The 17,417-nt window shown below is 44.6% G+C and overlaps 2 protein-coding genes across 8 annotated transcripts in view; both read right to left on the reverse strand.

The window, feature by feature from the left end:
* Positions 1 to 7,541, reverse strand: part of CRACR2A (calcium release activated channel regulator 2A) — a 46,722-nt gene extending 39,181 nt beyond the window's left edge. Inside the window, exon 1 of one of the 2 annotated variants that reach the window (XM_081191660.1) lies at positions 7,183 to 7,541. The gene's annotated coding sequence lies outside the window, so the exon portion shown is untranslated. Of the gene's footprint in view, positions 1 to 4,032; positions 4,114 to 7,182 lie in introns of those variants that run through there. The other variant, XM_081191661.1, reaches the window with a different exon arrangement.
* A 1,902-nt stretch (positions 7,542 to 9,443) lies between these two features.
* Positions 9,444 to 17,417, reverse strand: PARP11 (poly(ADP-ribose) polymerase family member 11). Of its 6 annotated transcripts, none has more exons than XM_081191857.1 (8): positions 17,288 to 17,417; positions 16,476 to 16,578; positions 15,260 to 15,380; positions 14,421 to 14,496; positions 13,110 to 13,182; positions 12,892 to 13,022; positions 11,211 to 11,362; positions 9,444 to 9,819 (listed from the first exon to the last, which is right to left on the reverse strand). In XM_081191857.1, exons 2-8 carry the CDS (start codon positions 16,536 to 16,538, stop codon positions 9,506 to 9,508), a joined length of 930 nt encoding a protein of 309 aa, XP_081047983.1. In that variant the 5' UTR covers positions 16,539 to 16,578; positions 17,288 to 17,417; the 3' UTR covers positions 9,444 to 9,505. The 6 variants fall into 6 exon arrangements, with proteins under 6 accessions (XP_081047983.1, XP_081047980.1, XP_081047984.1 ...); XM_081191854.1 differs by having other exon boundaries at positions 16,432 to 16,578; positions 17,288 to 17,409; XM_081191858.1 differs by having other exon boundaries at positions 17,355 to 17,408.

Below are 17,417 nucleotides of genomic sequence, written 5' to 3' on the forward strand. Positions count from 1 at the left end.
CTTGATGTGAAATAAGAGAAAGGGCTTCATCCCTGCTACATCACAACACAGTCTATCGTGCAACTACTCTTGAAATACTGCATTCGGCTTGCTCCATTTCATGAACAATATCGTAGAGCGAGAAAAGAAAGGGCAAGTCAAATGATCAAGGGCTGGAGCGCTCCTCTCCTAGGAATGGCTATGACATTTGAGGGGTTTTTTTGTTTAGAAAAACAGTGAATATGATTGATGAATACAAAATCATGATGGGGTGACTTGGATGAAGGAATTGAGGGGATGCTCATCAAATTTGCAGATGCCACCAAACTGGGAGGGGTAGCTAATGCCCCAGAAGACAAAATCGAGATTCAAAATGCCCTTCACAGACTGGAGAACTGGACCCAAGCTAACAAAATGAATTTCAATAGGGACAAATGTACCGTATTTTTTGCTCTATAAGATGCACTTTTCCCCTCCGAAAAAGTAAGGGGAAATGTGTGTGTGTCTTATGGAGCGAATGCAGGTGGGAGGATCTGCTCAGCGCTCCCTTTAAAGAGTGCATGGAGCGTGTGTGCGGCACTTGGGGGCTTTTACCCACGGAGGGAGAAGGGCTGCCCTCCTCCCTCCTTGGGGAAAAGCCCCCAAGAGCCGCACACATGCTCCACACGCTCTTTAAAGGGGGCGTGGCTCTTGGGGGAGCCTTCATCCTGCTGTCCTGAAGAGGCTTCGCCCGGCTATCCCAGAAGCCAGAACAGCAATAGGCTATCCCAGAAGCCAGATCCCTCTTGCTGTTCTGGCTTCTGGGATTCAGAATAATTTTTTTCTTGTTTTCCTCCTCCAAAAACTAGGTGCGTCTTATGGTTTGGTGCATCTTGTAGAGCGAAAAATACGGTAAGTTTCTGCATTTAGGCAGGAAGAACCAGCTGCACAAATATACGATGGGGGACACATGCGAAAGGGATTGAGGGGTTTTAGTAGACCATAAGCTGAACATAAGTTAGTGCAGCCGCAGCAAAAAAGAAAAAGCTAATGCTATTCTAGACTGCATAAAGTGTCCAGATCAGAGGGAGTAAAAGTACAGTGGTACCTCAGGTTACATACGCTTCAGGTTACATACGCTTCAGGTTACAGACTCCGCTAACCCAGAAATAGTGCTTCAGGTTAAGAACTTTGCTTCAGAATGAGAACAGAAATCGTGCTCCAGTGGCACGGCAGCAGCAGAAGGCCCCATTAGCTAAAGTGGTACTTCAGGTTAAGAACAGTTTCAGGTTAAGAACAGACCTCCGGAACGAATTAAGTACTTAACCCGAGGTAACACTGTACCACTCTATTCTGAGTGAGACCACACTTGAAATACTGTGTCCAGTTCTGGGCACCACAATTTAAGAAGGATGTTGACACGCTGGAATGTGTGCAGAGAAGAGGGTGACCAAGATGATCAAGGGTCTGATAACAAAGCCTTATGAAGAACAGTTGAAAATTGATTGATATTTATTACGGCCATTGGCCCGTCACACGACAGTTTCCCACCAACATATATATACTTAAACCTCCAAATTTAAAACAGCTAAAAACTTACAAAAACAGACAAGAACCAAAGCAAAATAAGCAAAAGACCAACAACATACATTTACAATAAATTTGCAACATAAACATCGCCCTCTGCTCATAAATTAATAAAAGACATCAGTGGTGATATCACCTAGTTACATCCTAAAACATATATCATGGTTTAAAAGGGTTATCCGAGCCGCACAGGAGTCCGTTTTTCTTCTTTAGGGATAGGACGGCTGATCAAGAATCTGGCAACCGTGAGTGATCTTAGGGGGTCTTCATCATTTAGTAGATATCTCAGTTTGGCTTCATTCGAATCATCGGCGATTCCCTTTAGATATGGATCAAGAAACTTGCTCCTGGCCGATGAGTGAGAAGCACAATCAAAGATTATGTGATGCAACGATTCCGGTGCCCCACAATTACAATCACATAAGAGCGATATCTGTCCATTGGAAAATCTATTTCTCAGCACGTTCGGTGGGAAGGCATTGAATCTTGCCTTTATAAAGGCATATCTATGAGCCGAAGAAGTTAAGGAATTCAAATAGTTTGGGAGCCTTAAGAGGGGTAATAAACCAAGATTTTGAGGTGAGCAGGTACCATTGCCCAACACCATTTTCTGCTGCAAGTCCATCTCCTCTAGTTTACAGGTTACTGTTCTTTTAGCTGGAACTATGTCCTGCTCTAGTAATTTAGATGGGGAGATTCCCATTGCCGTAATTTTCAGTTGTAAATTTTTTACCCATGGGCTCTGGAAAAAGAACAGTTGAAGAAGCTGCATATGTTTTGCCTGGGAAACAGGAAACTGAGAGGAGCTATGATAACCATCTTCAGATATCTCAAGGGCTGTCACATGGAAGACGGAACATGCTTGTTTTCTCCTGCCCTGGAGGGTAGGACTTGAACCAGTGGCTTCAAATTACAAGAAAGGAGATTCTGAGTAAACATCAGGGAAAACTTTCTGACAGGAAGAGCTGTTCAACAGTGGAATGGTCTTCCTCAGGAGGCTGTGGACTCTCCTTCCTTGGAGATTTTAAAGCAGAGGTCGGATGGCCATCTGCCATGGATGCTTTAGCTGAGATTCCTGGATTTCAGGGGGTTGGACTAGATGACCCTCGGGGTCCTTTCCAACTCTACAATTCTATTGATTCTACGCAGGGGTGCCAACTTGTGTGAAATACTGGGGGAGGGCCAGGTAAGCCCTACCCCACACAATCCATCACATGACACAGTGCATATGCACCATTTGAATGGCAATGCCTATCAACTTGGGAGTGACGGCCCCCTCAAATATTTTATGGGGAGGACCACAAAGGGACCTTGGCCCGTGATGAGACATTTTCCTCCCCTTTTCGTAATATTATAAACAGGCAGGTGGCATCAATTGAATTTTAAAAAAGGAGGTACAGTGGTGCCTCGCAAGACGAAAATAATCCGTTCTGTGATTCTCTTCGTCTAGCGGTTTTTTTGTCTTGCGAAGCAAGCCCATTGACGGATTAGCGGATTAGCGCTATTAGCGGCTTTTAGCGGCTTATCGGATCAGCTGATAAGCGGCTTAGCGGCTTAGAAAAAGGGGGGGAGGGAAAAAACCAGCAGGAACTCGCAATACATTGTCGTCTTGCGAAGCAAGCCCATAGGAGATTCGTTTTGCGAAGCACCTTCAAAACGGAAAACCCTTTCGTCTAGCAAGTTTTCCGTCTTGCGAGACATTCGTCTTGCGGGGCACCACTGTACGTCATACAGCGCACATATTTTGTCACAGGTGGACTTTGGTGATAAGCTCTCTTAATCAGCAGGTTCTCTTTATGTTCTTAATTCATTACCACAAGATGTAGCGACATTCATCAACTGGGGCAGCTTTGAACAGGGATTACATAAATTCATGAAGGGCAAGGTTATCAAGGCCTGAGACATTTGCAAACCACATTATTCAAGGCATTCCATCGTTATAAGGCAACAGCAACAGAATAGTACAATTCTAAAACAATAAAATCCTCAGTAACCTAATAATTATACTTATCCCATATCAAGACACAGAAAGGCAAATAGCATCTTCATTCCTTATTATAGGGGCATGGCAAAAACAACAACAATCCCACAAATAGTTCCACCATTAGAAGCCTCAATATTATGCTGCTTAAAAAATTATACCTGTTGACCTAAAAACTTGAATCTTGGCTTTCATGGTCTACAAATGTGTCAATTTTTGGCCCAATCCAATAAAGATTGCAGGTTAAAACGGATACTTATCCTTTTTATTTCATTTAAACGGGGATTTCTGATTTTGGTGAAAACTACTGTTGAGGTACTTTCCTCATGCTTGTTAAGAAATGCATGTTTTCATTGGTTTAGAGACATTCTGAGCAGCGGTTCAAATGTCAAGGTTTTGATGCCTGTTATAACCCAGGGGAGCAGCAATGTTTGCTGCAAAGGCCACCTGCTGCAAAGGCCACCTGGTGGAAGCTGTGTGTTTAGCTTACTATTCCTTTAGCTTACTTTATCATAGAATTGTAGGGTGGGAAGAGACCTAGTCAACCTCTGCTGAAAAAACACCAATAAGAAGAATCCGCTTCCTTCAGTGGGAGTCTGTTTCACTGTTGAACCGCTCTGGTCACCGGAAAGTTCTAATGTTTAGCATGCCTGCTTGAAGGAGGCAGTAGTGAAGCCAGTCCTTAAGAAAGCCTCCCTGGACTCAGAAATCTAAGTAACTGTGGTCTAAACCAGTGTTTTCCAAACTTTTTTGGGCAACGGCACACCTGTTTACTGAAAAAAAATCTCGCGGCACACCACCATTAAAGCCCCGCCCCGTGACGTCAGCGCGCAGCGTCACGCCGGGAGGGACGCACGAAAGTGAAAGTTTTTTCCCTCCCCCCTCAGTCCCTCGCTCGGAATTCAGCTCGTTTGGGGCATCGCTCCGGCTGCTCCCTCTCCCGCCGCGCAGGAGCGATGCCTCTCTCTGGCTCTCCCTCCGCGCAGGCTGAGGGAGGGAGGGAGGTGCGCGTGTGACCCGTCTCTGCTGGGAGACCAAACCCAGCGAGGCAGAGTCGCGCGGAGGCGCCCAGGCAGCGCTGCCGGCTGCGAGGAGGAGCGCCAGGCAGCAGCAGGAGGCGCGGCCTCTCCTCGCCGCCGCCGCCCCGCCTCTCGCCGCCCGACTCGCCCGCCTCCCTCCAGGCATCTCGCGGCACACCAGCCGATGTCTCACGGCACACTCGTGTGCCGCGGAACACCGGTTGGGAAACACTGGTCTAAACCACAGAGCCTAGGGCTTGCCGATCAGAAGGTTGGCGGCTTGAATCCCTGCAACGGGGTGAGCTCCCGTTGCTTGGTCCCTGCTCCTGCCCACCTAGCAGTTCGAAAGCATGTCAAAGTGCAAGTAGATAAATAGGTACTGCTCCGGCGGGAAGATAAACGGCATTTCCGTGCGCTGCTCTGGTTCGCCAGAAGCAGCTTAGTCTTGCTGGCCACATGACCTGGAAGCTGTCTGTGGACAAATGCTGGCTCCCTCGGCCTATAGAGCGAGATGAGCACACAACTCCAGTCGTCCGCGACTGGACCTAACGGTCAGGGGTACCTTTACCTTTACCAGCCAGTTGCAAATCACCCCTTCTTGGGCAAGGTTCTTGAGTCATGGATCAGATCCAGGCACTGGAGGAATCTGATTTTGTAGATCCATTTCAATCACGGTTTAGACCCGTGTTTTGGCACAGAAATGCGTCCTTGTTAATTTCCCACAACCTTTCAGCAACTTTCACGTTGGTTATCCTTCTGGAGCAGCTGTACGAGTTGCGGATGAGTGTCACCGCTTTGCGGTGGTTCCAGTCCTCCTTGGATGGTCGTTTCCAGAAGGCGATGCATGGGGAGTGTTCTTTGGCCCCATGGAGCCTTCAATGTGGGATTCCTTGGGGCTCAATTTTATCCCCTATACTATTTAACATCTACATGAAACCGCTGAGTGAGGCTAGCCGGAGTTTTGGAGGATCTGGGGGGTTTTTAGTACACCACAAGCTTAACATGAGCCAACAGTGTGATGCAGCAGCAAAAAAAGCCAACGCTATTCTAGGCTGCAGCTTAGGAACCACAGCATCCTAAGTGCTCACGGACTGACCATTTAATTATCTGCCCTAGTACCTTTCCTGGTATCAACGCCAAGCTGATTGGTTGGCTGCAGCTGCATTCTGCAGTGTTTTTGCTGCGCTACCAGCACTGAAGTGACCCCCCCAGGGTGCAAACCTGGGCAGTGTTCCTGGACGTCCTGGGCTGCCCAGACGACAAGACTCCCCCCCCCAACTCACTGATGTGGTCGAAAGTAAATCAGAGCAATACACTTTGTCACCAGCTTGTATGTCTGCAGGAGTTACAGGAAGGAGGAGTACAAAGCACTGTCCAACTGTCTTAGGGACTCCACTCTGGACTTGTGTAGGGTTTGATCTTTAGCCTTTTCTTCTCTGAAAAGTATCCCGCAAGGCAGCTGACGTTTAGGATCAGTTTTCTCCTAGATGTCTACCTTCCCAGGTTGACGAGCCCCATCTGCCCCCCCCCTCCACTAACAGCACATAGAATCATGTAGAAGCCACCTTGACCATGTGTGGAGAACCTGAGCTTACAGGGTTAAACAGCTCAGAGTGTACGCCCTTGCCTACTATTTGGGAGGGGGGAGATTCTGCGTCATATATCCGAGAGTCTCCAGCCTTTTGTTCTCTCTACTTTCGCTTTTGAGGAGAGTGGATGATGCTGTTCGACAATGGATAGTCTGCTGTAAATAAAAACTGCTTCTAGCTGCTAATATCCTGTCTGGACTTTATTTAAGCACACTGAAGAAAGCACTGAAGTTTGCAGCTTTCTCTTACCGCTGCTTAACTCTGCGTTTGCTCAGAGCATCAGAATGTGGCCCTTTGAAGCGCGGAGGCCTGGCCGGTAGCGGGCTGGACGCCAGGACTTATCTGAGCAATAAATCTTCTTCAGACCATTGGATACACTATTAGTCCCGGGTTCAAGACCCATCGGCTATCCTCACCTGGTTTAGCCAGCCAGCTGAAGCCGTTTCATTTCATTTCACTTTTAATTCGTATACAGTGGTACCTCAGGTTACAGACGCTTCAGGTTACAGACTCTGCTAACCCAGAAATAGTACCTTGGGTTAAGAATTTTGCTTCAGGATGAGAATAGAAATTGTGCAGCAGCAGCGGGAGGCCCCATTAGCTAAAGTGGTACCTCAGGTTAAGAACAGTTTCAGGTTAAAAACGGACCTGCAGAATGAATTAAGTTCTTAACCCGAGGTACCACTGTACCGTCTTTCTATACTACTGTACACTAGGCGGTTTACAAGCTGAAAAAACAACAAAGATCTCACACACCACATAATCTGATCCAATACAAAAATGGCATAATTAAAAAAACTTTAAAATAAACAACTTATATCTAAAAAAATGTCATATTAAATAATCCATTAGATTATAATAGCACACAATAAAATTAAATATCAGCAAACATTAAACAGAAATTCACTCTTAACAATTACAATAAATAATTTCTGAAACTAGAATCCATAAAAATAACAGCAAGTCAACAGTGCATAAAATAATGCAATACAAATTGAGAAGCAAACACACACAACTTATAAAATTATTTTTTAAAAATACCCCTGACCTCTTCTCTCTTCCCAGCTGCTTCTGCTGTTCCTAATGTCATGGTGTGGGAAAGGCCCCTGGGGCTGGAGGGTGGCGCAAGGCAGGTGGGAAAAGCCATCGCCTGATGAACAGCACAAAGTCTCTCTCCCCTCACAGTGCTTCCTCTAAAAACAGCCGCTTCCTTATCGAGGCTCCACAGATTGCCATTTCTTCCAATTTAGTGGTAAACATCACCTTTTCGGGGGGGGGGGGGAATAACCGTATGTTTCGCTCTATAAGACGCACCAGACGACATGACGCACCTAGTTTTTGGAGGAGGAAAACAACAACAACAACAAATTCTGAATCTCAGAAGCCAGAACAGCAAGAGGGATCGCTGCGCAGTGAAAGCAGCAATCCCTCTTGCTGTTCTGGCTTCTGGGATAGCTGCGCAGCCTGCATTCGCTCCATAAGACGCACACACATTTCCCCTTACCTTTTAGGAGGGAAAAAGTTAGTCTTATAAAGCAAAAAATACGGTAATCCATAGGGCAAATGCAAAACCGCTCAGACCTGTGCCTAGAAAGTACGAGGCAAATGGAAAACCTCTTGGGTCCCTGCTTTCCATGCATGTGGGCAAGCCCCAAGTATAACACAGAGAAGCGTCCCAGATATCATTGAATTCAGTGGGATGATGTTGGTTCACCTGGCTACATCGTCCACACGATAGTGCATTAAATATGGGGCTGGGGCTGGGGCGGGAGAGCTGAAAATAATGTAACACTCAAGCCCAGAAGAGACAGCTTATCTATAATTTTTTCTTTAGTGACAGCGTGAATCATGAGATGGGATGCTGTTAAATTGAGTAAGGGGGGAATGCAGGTTTTACGGCCGTTATTTTCAGGGGTGGACTAAATGACCCATGGGGTCCCTTCCAACTCTTCAGTTCTATATTATTCTCATATATATATATATATATATATATATATATATATATATATACATACACACACACACACACACACACACACACACATATGGGGGGTTAAACCTGATCTATATTTTGCTTTAGGAGGCTTAGTTTGGTCAGAATCGAGTATACACATCCAGAGTTAATGCTAAATACATTGCTTCTGGTAAATGAGCCACCATAGCTGCTAGAGGGTCGTGAACATTTGTGCCCTGGGCTTTTTAAACCATGAACTATCTCAAACCAAAGGGGTGCATGGGTTGCCAGGTGTGAATTTTTCCCCAGCACTCCCATCCCACTACAGAGAAGTTCAGACACAGGGTAGAGCCCTCGTTACATGACCATGTTGTCATGTACCCATTCTCATATTCCTGTGCGAATGTAGGCTTTTGGTTTTTCTGAGACTGGAACAAGATGCTACCACAAATATTTGGTCTGACTATTAGCTCTACCCCATACTGCCTACCATCCCCTTGGACTTGTGCCCCCGTTCCACTTCAGTGGCTGTAATAATAATAATAATAATAATAATAATAATAATAATAATTTATACACCACCCATCTGGCAGGGTTTCCCAGCCCCTCTGGGCAGCTTCCAACAGAATATTAAAAACACAATAAAACATTAAATATTAAAAGCTTCCCTAAACAGGCCTGCCTTCAGATGTCTTCTAAAAGTCATATAGTTGCCTATTTCTTTGACATCTGATGGGAGGGTGTTCCACAGGGTGGGCACCATCACCGAAAAGGCCCTCTGCCTGGTTCCCTGTAACCTCACTTCTCGCAGCGAGGGAACCCCAGAAGGCCCTCAGAGCTGGACCTCAGTGTCTGGGCAGGATGATGGGGGTGGAGACACTCCTTCAGGTATACTGGGCCGAGGCCGTTTAGGGCTTTAAAGGTCAGCACCAACACTTTGAACTGGTGGCTGTAGGAAAGCTGTAGGATTTATAACATGCCAAACTAATTCCCATTTTTAAAAAAATGTCCATTTGCATATGAGCAGTATATCTCACTTTCAGTCACAACGGCTGATCATCTTATCACAGGGATAAATTTAAATTAGATGTTACAATCCTACTGAAGAACCACCCAGCTCTGCCGGTTACTTGAATTTTATGATACAGCCAGTTTTGACAGGTGACGGATTGTGAAGTAAGCAAGCTGAACCAATTGTTGCCCTGATATTTTCAATTCCTATTTGGCCCAAGTTCCAAGATTAATGGCCATATGTAATGTAGCACGATCAACAACAGTGCTTATGAAGGATTTGAAATTTAAATGATCTGAAATTTGAAGTTAGTCAAGCTTCATACTTCCATTCTGCCAAACACTTATCCACGAAGTAAGTTTTATTTTCTTTAGCAAACAAATTAAATATTGCCGCTCAGCTCAGTCAGCTGAACTCTATTAAATATTCTGGATAGATCTGGTTGGCATCAAAGATGACAAAAATCCTTGGGTTCCAGGTGCTGTCTACACAGCTGTCATATAAATTCACAAAGCTCCCATCTTTTGAAGGTGGTCTCACGTATTTGGAGTCCCCATTGACATAGTCCCCCGTCAATACACGAGCGAGAAACATCACTTTATGCTTCCAAAACATCTGAAGTTGCAGGTCAACTCCATGAATCTGTAATGTGCTGCCATGCTTCAAGTCATCTTTGCAGAAGCGGCTGGAATATAAAGCATCCCTTGCAAAATACGTCCCTACAGAAAAAGAAAAGTGCTTCAGCATAGTCCAGAAGTACAGTCATCCTACTTACTGAAGCCTGAGGGTGGAACCACACATGATCAAAGGCATGGGATTGCTGCCAAAAATGGCAACTCCCCACTTCTAGGGATGCGGGTGGCACTGTAGGTTAAACCACAGAGCCTAGGACTTGTCGACCAGAAGGTCGGCGGTTCAAATCGCCGTAACGGGATGAGCTCCCGTTGCTCGGTCCTGCTCCTGCCAACCTAGCAGTTCAAAAGCACGTCAAAGTGCAAGTAGATAAATAGGTACCACTCCAGCGGGAAGGTAAACGGCGTTTCCGTGCGCTGCTCTGGTTCGCCAGAAGCGGCTTAGTCATGCTGGCCACATGACCCGGAAGCTGTACGCTGGCTCCCTTGGCCAATAAATCGAGATGAGTGCCGCAACCCCAGAGTTGGTCATGACTGGACCTAATGGTCAGGGGTCCCTTTACCTTTACCTATCGCCTAAAACAGGGGTCAGCAATTTTTTTCAGCAGGGGGCCGGTCCACTGTCCCTCAGACCTTGTGGGGGGCTGGACTATATTTTGAAGGGGAAAAAATGATGCAAGAGCACCACGAGCCCCGGTGGCTGCTTACCTGTGTCGTGCGAGCAGCAGGGGCTGGCGGCAGGGGTGGAGGGATGATGAGCAGTGCGCAAAAGGGCTCCGGAGAGGGGCTGCTTAAAATGGCAGCCGCTCGAGCGCTGCTGCTGCTGGCACCAACAAAGCCCAGCCCCCTTCCTCCTCTAGGCAGGACAGGAAAAAGCCAGGAGGAGGTGCCGCCACTGTGTAAGGGAGGGAAAGAACGTGCACACTGGCGGGCCACACGGCGATTCCCAGACTGTCCTTGGGCCGGATCCAGAAGGCAATTGGGCCTGATCCGGCCCGCGGCCCTTAGTTTGCCTACCCATGGCCTAAAACATGTATCAATGGAAACACACGATAAAATATAATGATGTCACGCACTTCCTGACCCGCACCATTGGATAGCAGCTGGAGGTGGAGGCAGTATATGCACCACCTGCGCTGCGATGGGTTGCTGGGACTATGTGGAAAGCTTCCAGAGAAATCCAGATCGTGGAGTGCCAATTCCAGTCCTTGCTTACTTTTCCTTGGAACACCCCTCACTCGAGAACTAGTGGGTGTGCTTGGGAACTTGTTGGTGATTTGCCGCAGGTCTAATTTCTGGGATTAGCTCTAATTTATGGCTCTCAATTATGATCCTTAGCAAGACTTTTTTTTTCAGATTAAGGGATGCTCACAAGGGCAGCATGAAACTACTTTGTAGTAAAACATTTAACTAGGAGAAAGCTGCAAGAACATAATGTGCATGAAAACCCATAAAAGATATCTCATGCAGCTCCTTGCCTTTTCCATATACAGCGGCATGCATGCCATTGATTCTCCAGTCAAAGTTATGAATGCAGATGGCTTCCACGAATTCACTGCTGGTGCCATGAAACAACATATGTTCATTAATGAAGGAGACACCTCTTTTCTTCTTTAGCTGAGCCTTTTTCCTGTCAAAAGGACAAAATAACAAACAATTTGTAATGGAAATACGCTATTAGAATAAAAATGTGGGCAAAGCAAAAGCCAAGGTCGGAAAGCCATTGCCATCTCACAGTTGAAGAGGTAGTAAATTCCTTTAAAAAACAGACTGCAGACTGCAGGTAGGAGACTGCACTTGAACACAGGGAGAGGCCTAGGCCAGATCACTGATAAACTAGTCTTCTACTTGCAGAAATGTTTTGTGGCTTTTTTTAGTTGTACACAAGGTAACATTTCAAAAATAATATTCTCCATACACCAGCTGCCTGAACTAATACAGTCCTTTCTACCACACAATCGCACACATTAGAAATTTGATATTTTATAAATCAGAGCCCTAAATAAATTTTAAAAAACAACACTGGGATATCACTATAATTCATCATGCAAAAACCATTAACGGATCTACTGCTAGCAAATATTGTTGGTGCTAACCTATAAAATAGTTTCAGCGCAACCATTGGAGACCAATGAATTCCCTGTTGTGGGGTTCTTGGCTGAGAAATCATTACGCAAAACAAATAGCAGATCTTTGCTTAATGCATTTCTGTAAGCATCTGCATACAGCTAGGAAACTAATTATAAAAAAGCTGATTAAAAAGGCTCCAAAACGGCAATTTCTAAAACATTTTACAGGCATGTAAGCAGACACTTGCCCAGCTGCCTGTGGTAAGACATGTTTATAGATAACCAGGCAGGGATGTTGTTGTTTTCCTCTGGCAGGTAGGCTACTTAAGTTATGCTGGTCTAATTGAAAGGATGAGTAAATCATACTGGTTTCGACAAGGTTTCTGCTGCCAGAGCACTTTATGAATTAGCACATTAATGACATGGATATATTTTGGCATGGAAATACAAAACAGATCAAGGGAAAATCATGATGAGTCAATGTTATGTAAAAAGATCATGCAAAGAACATTTCAAGTGGCATTTCTGTGATGAAGAAAACGTGTAGACTGGTCCAGTTTTTTTAAAATACTGCCTTCAACTCCTGCAACCTTCAACAACAATATTTGGGGACTTTGAATTGAAATGTGACATTTGAGCAGGCCAATTCAAGTCAGTTAAACCTAAATAATTGAATTTGTTTGTTATTATGCGATGGATTTTTGTGTTTTTATACTGTAAACTGCCCTCTGATCCTCAGATGAAGAGCGGTAAAGAATTTTTAAAACAACAACCACCAAAACTTGTAGAGTCAACTGTCAGGACCACAATAACAATGTTGTCTTTTAATTAAAACATTACCAGGGTGAGCTAGTAGGAGATATGGGTTGACACTGGCCATTTATGTAGTTTGAGGCTCAGTGCACAATGTATTAATAGAGAAAAGAATGAAAGACATGCACTGCAAGGCAGATAAAGACAGGTCTGATTAAGAATGAACGAAAGGTAACATGAATTTTAAGCTTCAAATTAAGTCAATGTAAATACTGAAATGATCTGTCTTTAAAAGAGATGCTATTTAGCACAAAAATCACTTTAAAAATAGTCTCACCTGCAAAAGAATTCCCACAGGTCTAGATTCTGAATTCTCTGAATTCTTCTAATCCGATTACTATCCATTGTTTTCCCAAACTGGCTAGCAACCTCCTTATATTCATTTGTCAGCTTATGCAAAGTAATTAGCTGAAGGAGAGAGAAACACGGAACTTTACCCAGATGCATTAAGTCCTTTGCTTCTAACGATTTCAAAATAACCTACTAAGGTCTTACCTGGTATGGCTCTTCTGAATTTACGTTCTCCCAGTGTGAAGGCATGGGGATAGACTGATTTTCACAGATGAAACTTTAAGCACAAAAGGAGTAGTCAGTACGCTGTCACATCCCCCACTCAAGACAGAAATAGTACACAAAATGCAAAATGTACATTTACAAAAATGTAAAGGATTGGAAAGAGTTTTAGTTTCCTCTTTGGATTTTGTTTTTGAACAATAAGGGCAGAATAAAAAGAAAAATAATCAGTCAATCAGGTGCTTTAATGATTTGCTGAATTAGAAGCTTAAGTTTAAGGTTTTAGATGTGCCTATTTAGTTATGTTTTCTCCAATTTTCCTACAAGGGGCAGAGGTTACTTAACTTATTCCCACTTCTTTGTCCTAGGAAGAACCCAGAACACTAAGTAAATGTAAGAGGTCACCTGAAGAGGAAATGATCTTAGATTATTTTTAAAAATCAGTTCTGGAAAGGTTAGGAACACAGGAAGCTGCCTTAAACCTAGTGATACCACTAGTTCAGTGCTGATGAGGCTGACTGCTAGTGGTTCTCCAGGATTTGGGGTGGGGTCTCTTGCCTGCAGACGTCAGGCTTTGGTCGCGGCACCTTTTGCATGCAAAGCAGAGATCTATGGCCAGAAACCAGAGACTGAAGGAATGGGTTTCCCAAAAGACTAGCGGCTCTTTCCCTTGAAGTAATTAAGTCTGATTCACCTACCCATTCCTTTTTCCTTATTGAATATCTTCCTCGTTTAGATGATCAAGAAGTTAATCAAAACAGGAAGAGAGATGAAAACAAGGAAATAAATAATGTACTTTGCACAGCTTCTATTCAATGAGGCTTGAACAAAATAACTTTTGCTCGGCGGAATGCAAGAGAGTTCATTCAAAACTGAATGTTTTCAGGGATGCAAAGTTAAAAAGAAAAAAAGAGAAATGAAGTAAATATAGGGCTGGTGTATAAATTGCATCAGACATTGCAAAATGGCTACGATAATCTGTTTCCACAATGTCTGAGGTGAACCAAGTGATGAACTGTGAATATAGTTTCATCTGTCTTTTGCATTTTAATATACTCAAGGTAGGGGGAAGACTATCAGAATTAACCTAAAACAGGCTTCCTCAACCTTGGCCCTCCAAATGTTGAGACTACAGTTCCCATCATCTCTGACCACTGGTCCTGCTAGCTAGGGATCATGGGAGTTGTAGGCCAAAAACGTCTGGAGGGCCAAGGTTGAGGAAGCCTGACCTAACACTAAAACATTTAAAGAAAAACATAACTATGTCACAAGGAAAATGTGAGTGACTGTTACCTGAAGGCAGAGATAGAAAACGGAGCTCTTTTTATGGGACGTTCTTTTCCAGTTGTTTGGTTAGTTTGTTTCATCCCTGTGTAAAAAACCAGAGTTAGCCAAAATCTAAATCAGCCTGCCACACGCTGGTGCCCTCCAGATCAGGAGTAATGAGAGTTTTAGTCCCAGTTTTTGGAGAGCACCAGGTTGGGAAAAGCTGGTCTAGAAAATGGACAGACAGAATTTTGCCGAGCACTTTTTTCAGTGTTCTTTCATGGGAATTTTAGTTAACAGCACACAAAAGTGCACCAATGATCAGTTCAGAAGCCAATCAAAATCTATTGTAGGTAAATCGATTTGATCTGTTCAAATGTAGCTCTTGCCCTTTCTTACAAGCTTAAGGAAACGCACACTGGGGGCGGGGGGATGACTTTCCCTTTTGCTAGTATCCTGCTCTCCCTCCTGATTCGCACTACATTTATACGGAGTTACTGAATTCTATCCTATCTTGTCTTCAAGGCCTCTAGGCAGGACACATAGGGCAGCTCACAGAATAAGCCATACCAAATGCTAAGGTACTGTGAACTTAATAAGGGTGTAAGAATAAGTTAAAACTTGTGTTTTAAAATGTCGTAAGCCACTGATAATGTGATAAAAATCAATCAAGTAAGTCTCCCAGGCAGTAACCCATACAAATGTGCTTCTCTTCAACATAGTCACTGCATCATATGCCTTACTACAAGTAAAAGTTCTCTGTTAATTATTCACCCACGCAATCAGAAAACTTCCCAATTACAACATAGGGTATTTCCCCTGGCTTATAAATGTCTTATACCTTCTCAGTAAATAGATATACATACCTGAAAAGTCCAGCACATAGTCGAATTTTGCAGTTGTAAAAGAAATGGAACCTTGTGGATTAATTTTGAACATTCCTTCAATGTCTTCACTGCTAAGTGAACACTGGCTAGTAGAATCAGTCTTCAAAACAAATGAAAAGCACACTTTTAAAGGTTATAAAAAAGTGACCCAATAATTATTAGCACATAAACAACATTTTAGAGTGAATTTTAGAAGAATTTAGGAGAATAGATGCAGAGGTGCCTCAGTAGTTTTAATACTTTCAGCTACAAGATTATGTAAATGTCGGAAGTACAGAAGAACTGCCAAAGTTCTCATTTAAATTTTAGAACATTCCTTGTTTGAGATTTTGCATTCATGGCATCTTACACCTAGTAAACCCAGCATAATTCTGCAAAAGCTGTAGGCTGGGGTCTCCTTCAACCTTTATTATTAATCGGAACAATGTCCTTGTTTTGAACTGCAATACTACACACAACTGGATGTGAGTAAGCACCACTGAAGTCAAAGGAATTGATTTATCCACTATCACAAAATCAGTTATTGCAAGTAACTGGCATTCTGCAAAATTTCCTACAACAAAATAATTGATAAAGAAAGCATGGCAATAAGCAAAGCTATCTAAATTAAGTGAAGGCAAGAGTAAACAATATAATGCAAAAGGTTGCTAAGAAGAAGAAGAGTTTGGATTTGATATCCCGCTTTATCACTACCAGAAGGAGTCTCAAAGCAGCTAACATACTCCTGTCCCTTTCTCCCCAACAACAAACACTCTGTGAGGTGAGTGGGGCTGAGAGACTTCAGAGAAGTGTGACTGGCCCAAGGTCACCCAGCAGCTGCACGTGGAGGAGCAGAGACGTGAAGAACTGGCAATCAGTTATCTGATTTTTGTAAACCAAAATATGGTATTGAAACTAACACCTAAAACTGTTTTCCAATTGTGCATATATTTGTATTTGTATAAAAGTTGATCCCTCTGATACTTCCAGCAGAGCACGTTGTTGTTCATTCATGTATTTTAATGTAAAATTTATAAAATATACTACGACTTGCAAGAGATTCTTAGCCTCACTTTTCCATCTGTGAAATGAAAACCACAACCTACTTTGCAGAGTGCGAGGACAGGAAAACAGAATGTTGAATAGGGTGGGCTATCTACAGAAATGACTACCTCAAACATATGCCACTTGCCACATTCAGCCAAGTAAAACCAACCCCACTGGGTATCCGACGTGTCCATTTCTTCGAGGTGGTCTGCCATATCATGAGAGAGCTCATCTGCTCCCTGAGACATCTCTTGAAATGGTCCAGACATTTCCTGAAAGAATCAGAGCAGTTGCAGGAGTGAAATTCTGGTCGCAAAAAACTTTCGCTGGCTTGCAATTCTTGAGGGGGATGGGGAAGAAAACATTTCCAAAGTTTAAAACCGATGCAGAGTTCTTACAGATCCTCATAGAGGACTCAAATCACAGGGGAAAGCCCTTTAAGGACACTCCGGGTGGTATCCTGTCAACCTCTGCCTCCTAATCCCAACACCTTGTTCTGCAATTTCACCTGCAAATATCCACGGGGGGCGCATCCTGGGAGGAACAAGTGGTCCCCAAGTCAACCGGGAAGCATCGGAGCCAGCTCTTGGGGGGGGGGCGTGGTCCCTTTGCTTCTCCCCACCCCAAATAAAATATTTGAAGGGGGCCGGATTCCCTTCCAAAAGTTGAGGGGCATTGCGTGTGCCACGTCTGGTGATCGATCAGGCTTACCTGCCCCCTCAATACTTCAAGTTGCCCCCCCTGCTCGGAAGGCGCCTCTTCGGCGCTAAACCCCGAGCCCCCCGGGGAGGGCTCCGCTGGGCGGAAGCGCAGCCAGCCTCCCCAGCGCTATCCGGGGCCGCCCCGCTGCTCTGGCCTTTTCAGCGGCGGCGGCGGCGCCCCAGAGCATGTGCAGAGCGCGGGCTTCTCCCTCGCGCCCAGGGAGCCGGGGAGGCGCCTAGAGGAAAGAGGCCGCGGCGGCGGCGGGAAAGGGATCCCCACCGGCTTCTCCTCGCGCCGAACCGGCAGCTCCGGGGCCGTTTGTTTACATGTAACGCAGAAGAGCCACCTGGCGGCCGCTCCTCCTTCGCCCCCTCAGGCGGAGCTTCCCTTCTCCAGGCAGGGGGCGGGG

This window comes from Podarcis bocagei (genome assembly GCF_964188305.1).
Source record: "Podarcis bocagei genome assembly, chromosome: 4".
In the NCBI taxonomy this organism is placed as follows: Eukaryota; Metazoa; Chordata; class Lepidosauria; order Squamata; family Lacertidae; genus Podarcis; species Podarcis bocagei.

Excerpts from the sequence above, each read along its gene's own strand:
- PARP11 (XM_081191854.1), bottom strand. The coding sequence starts at position 16,575 with ATGTCTGGACCATTTCAAGAGATGTCTCAGGGAGCAGATGAGCTCTCT. Across the intron at positions 14,497-15,259 it reads CTATGTGCTGGACTTTTCAG|GGATGAAACAAACTAACCAA; the intron begins GTATGTATATCT and ends TTTTTTACACAG. Across the intron at positions 11,363-12,891 it reads CTGTGGGAATTCTTTTGCAG|GAAAAAGGCTCAGCTAAAGA; the intron begins GTGAGACTATTT and ends TCCTTTTGACAG.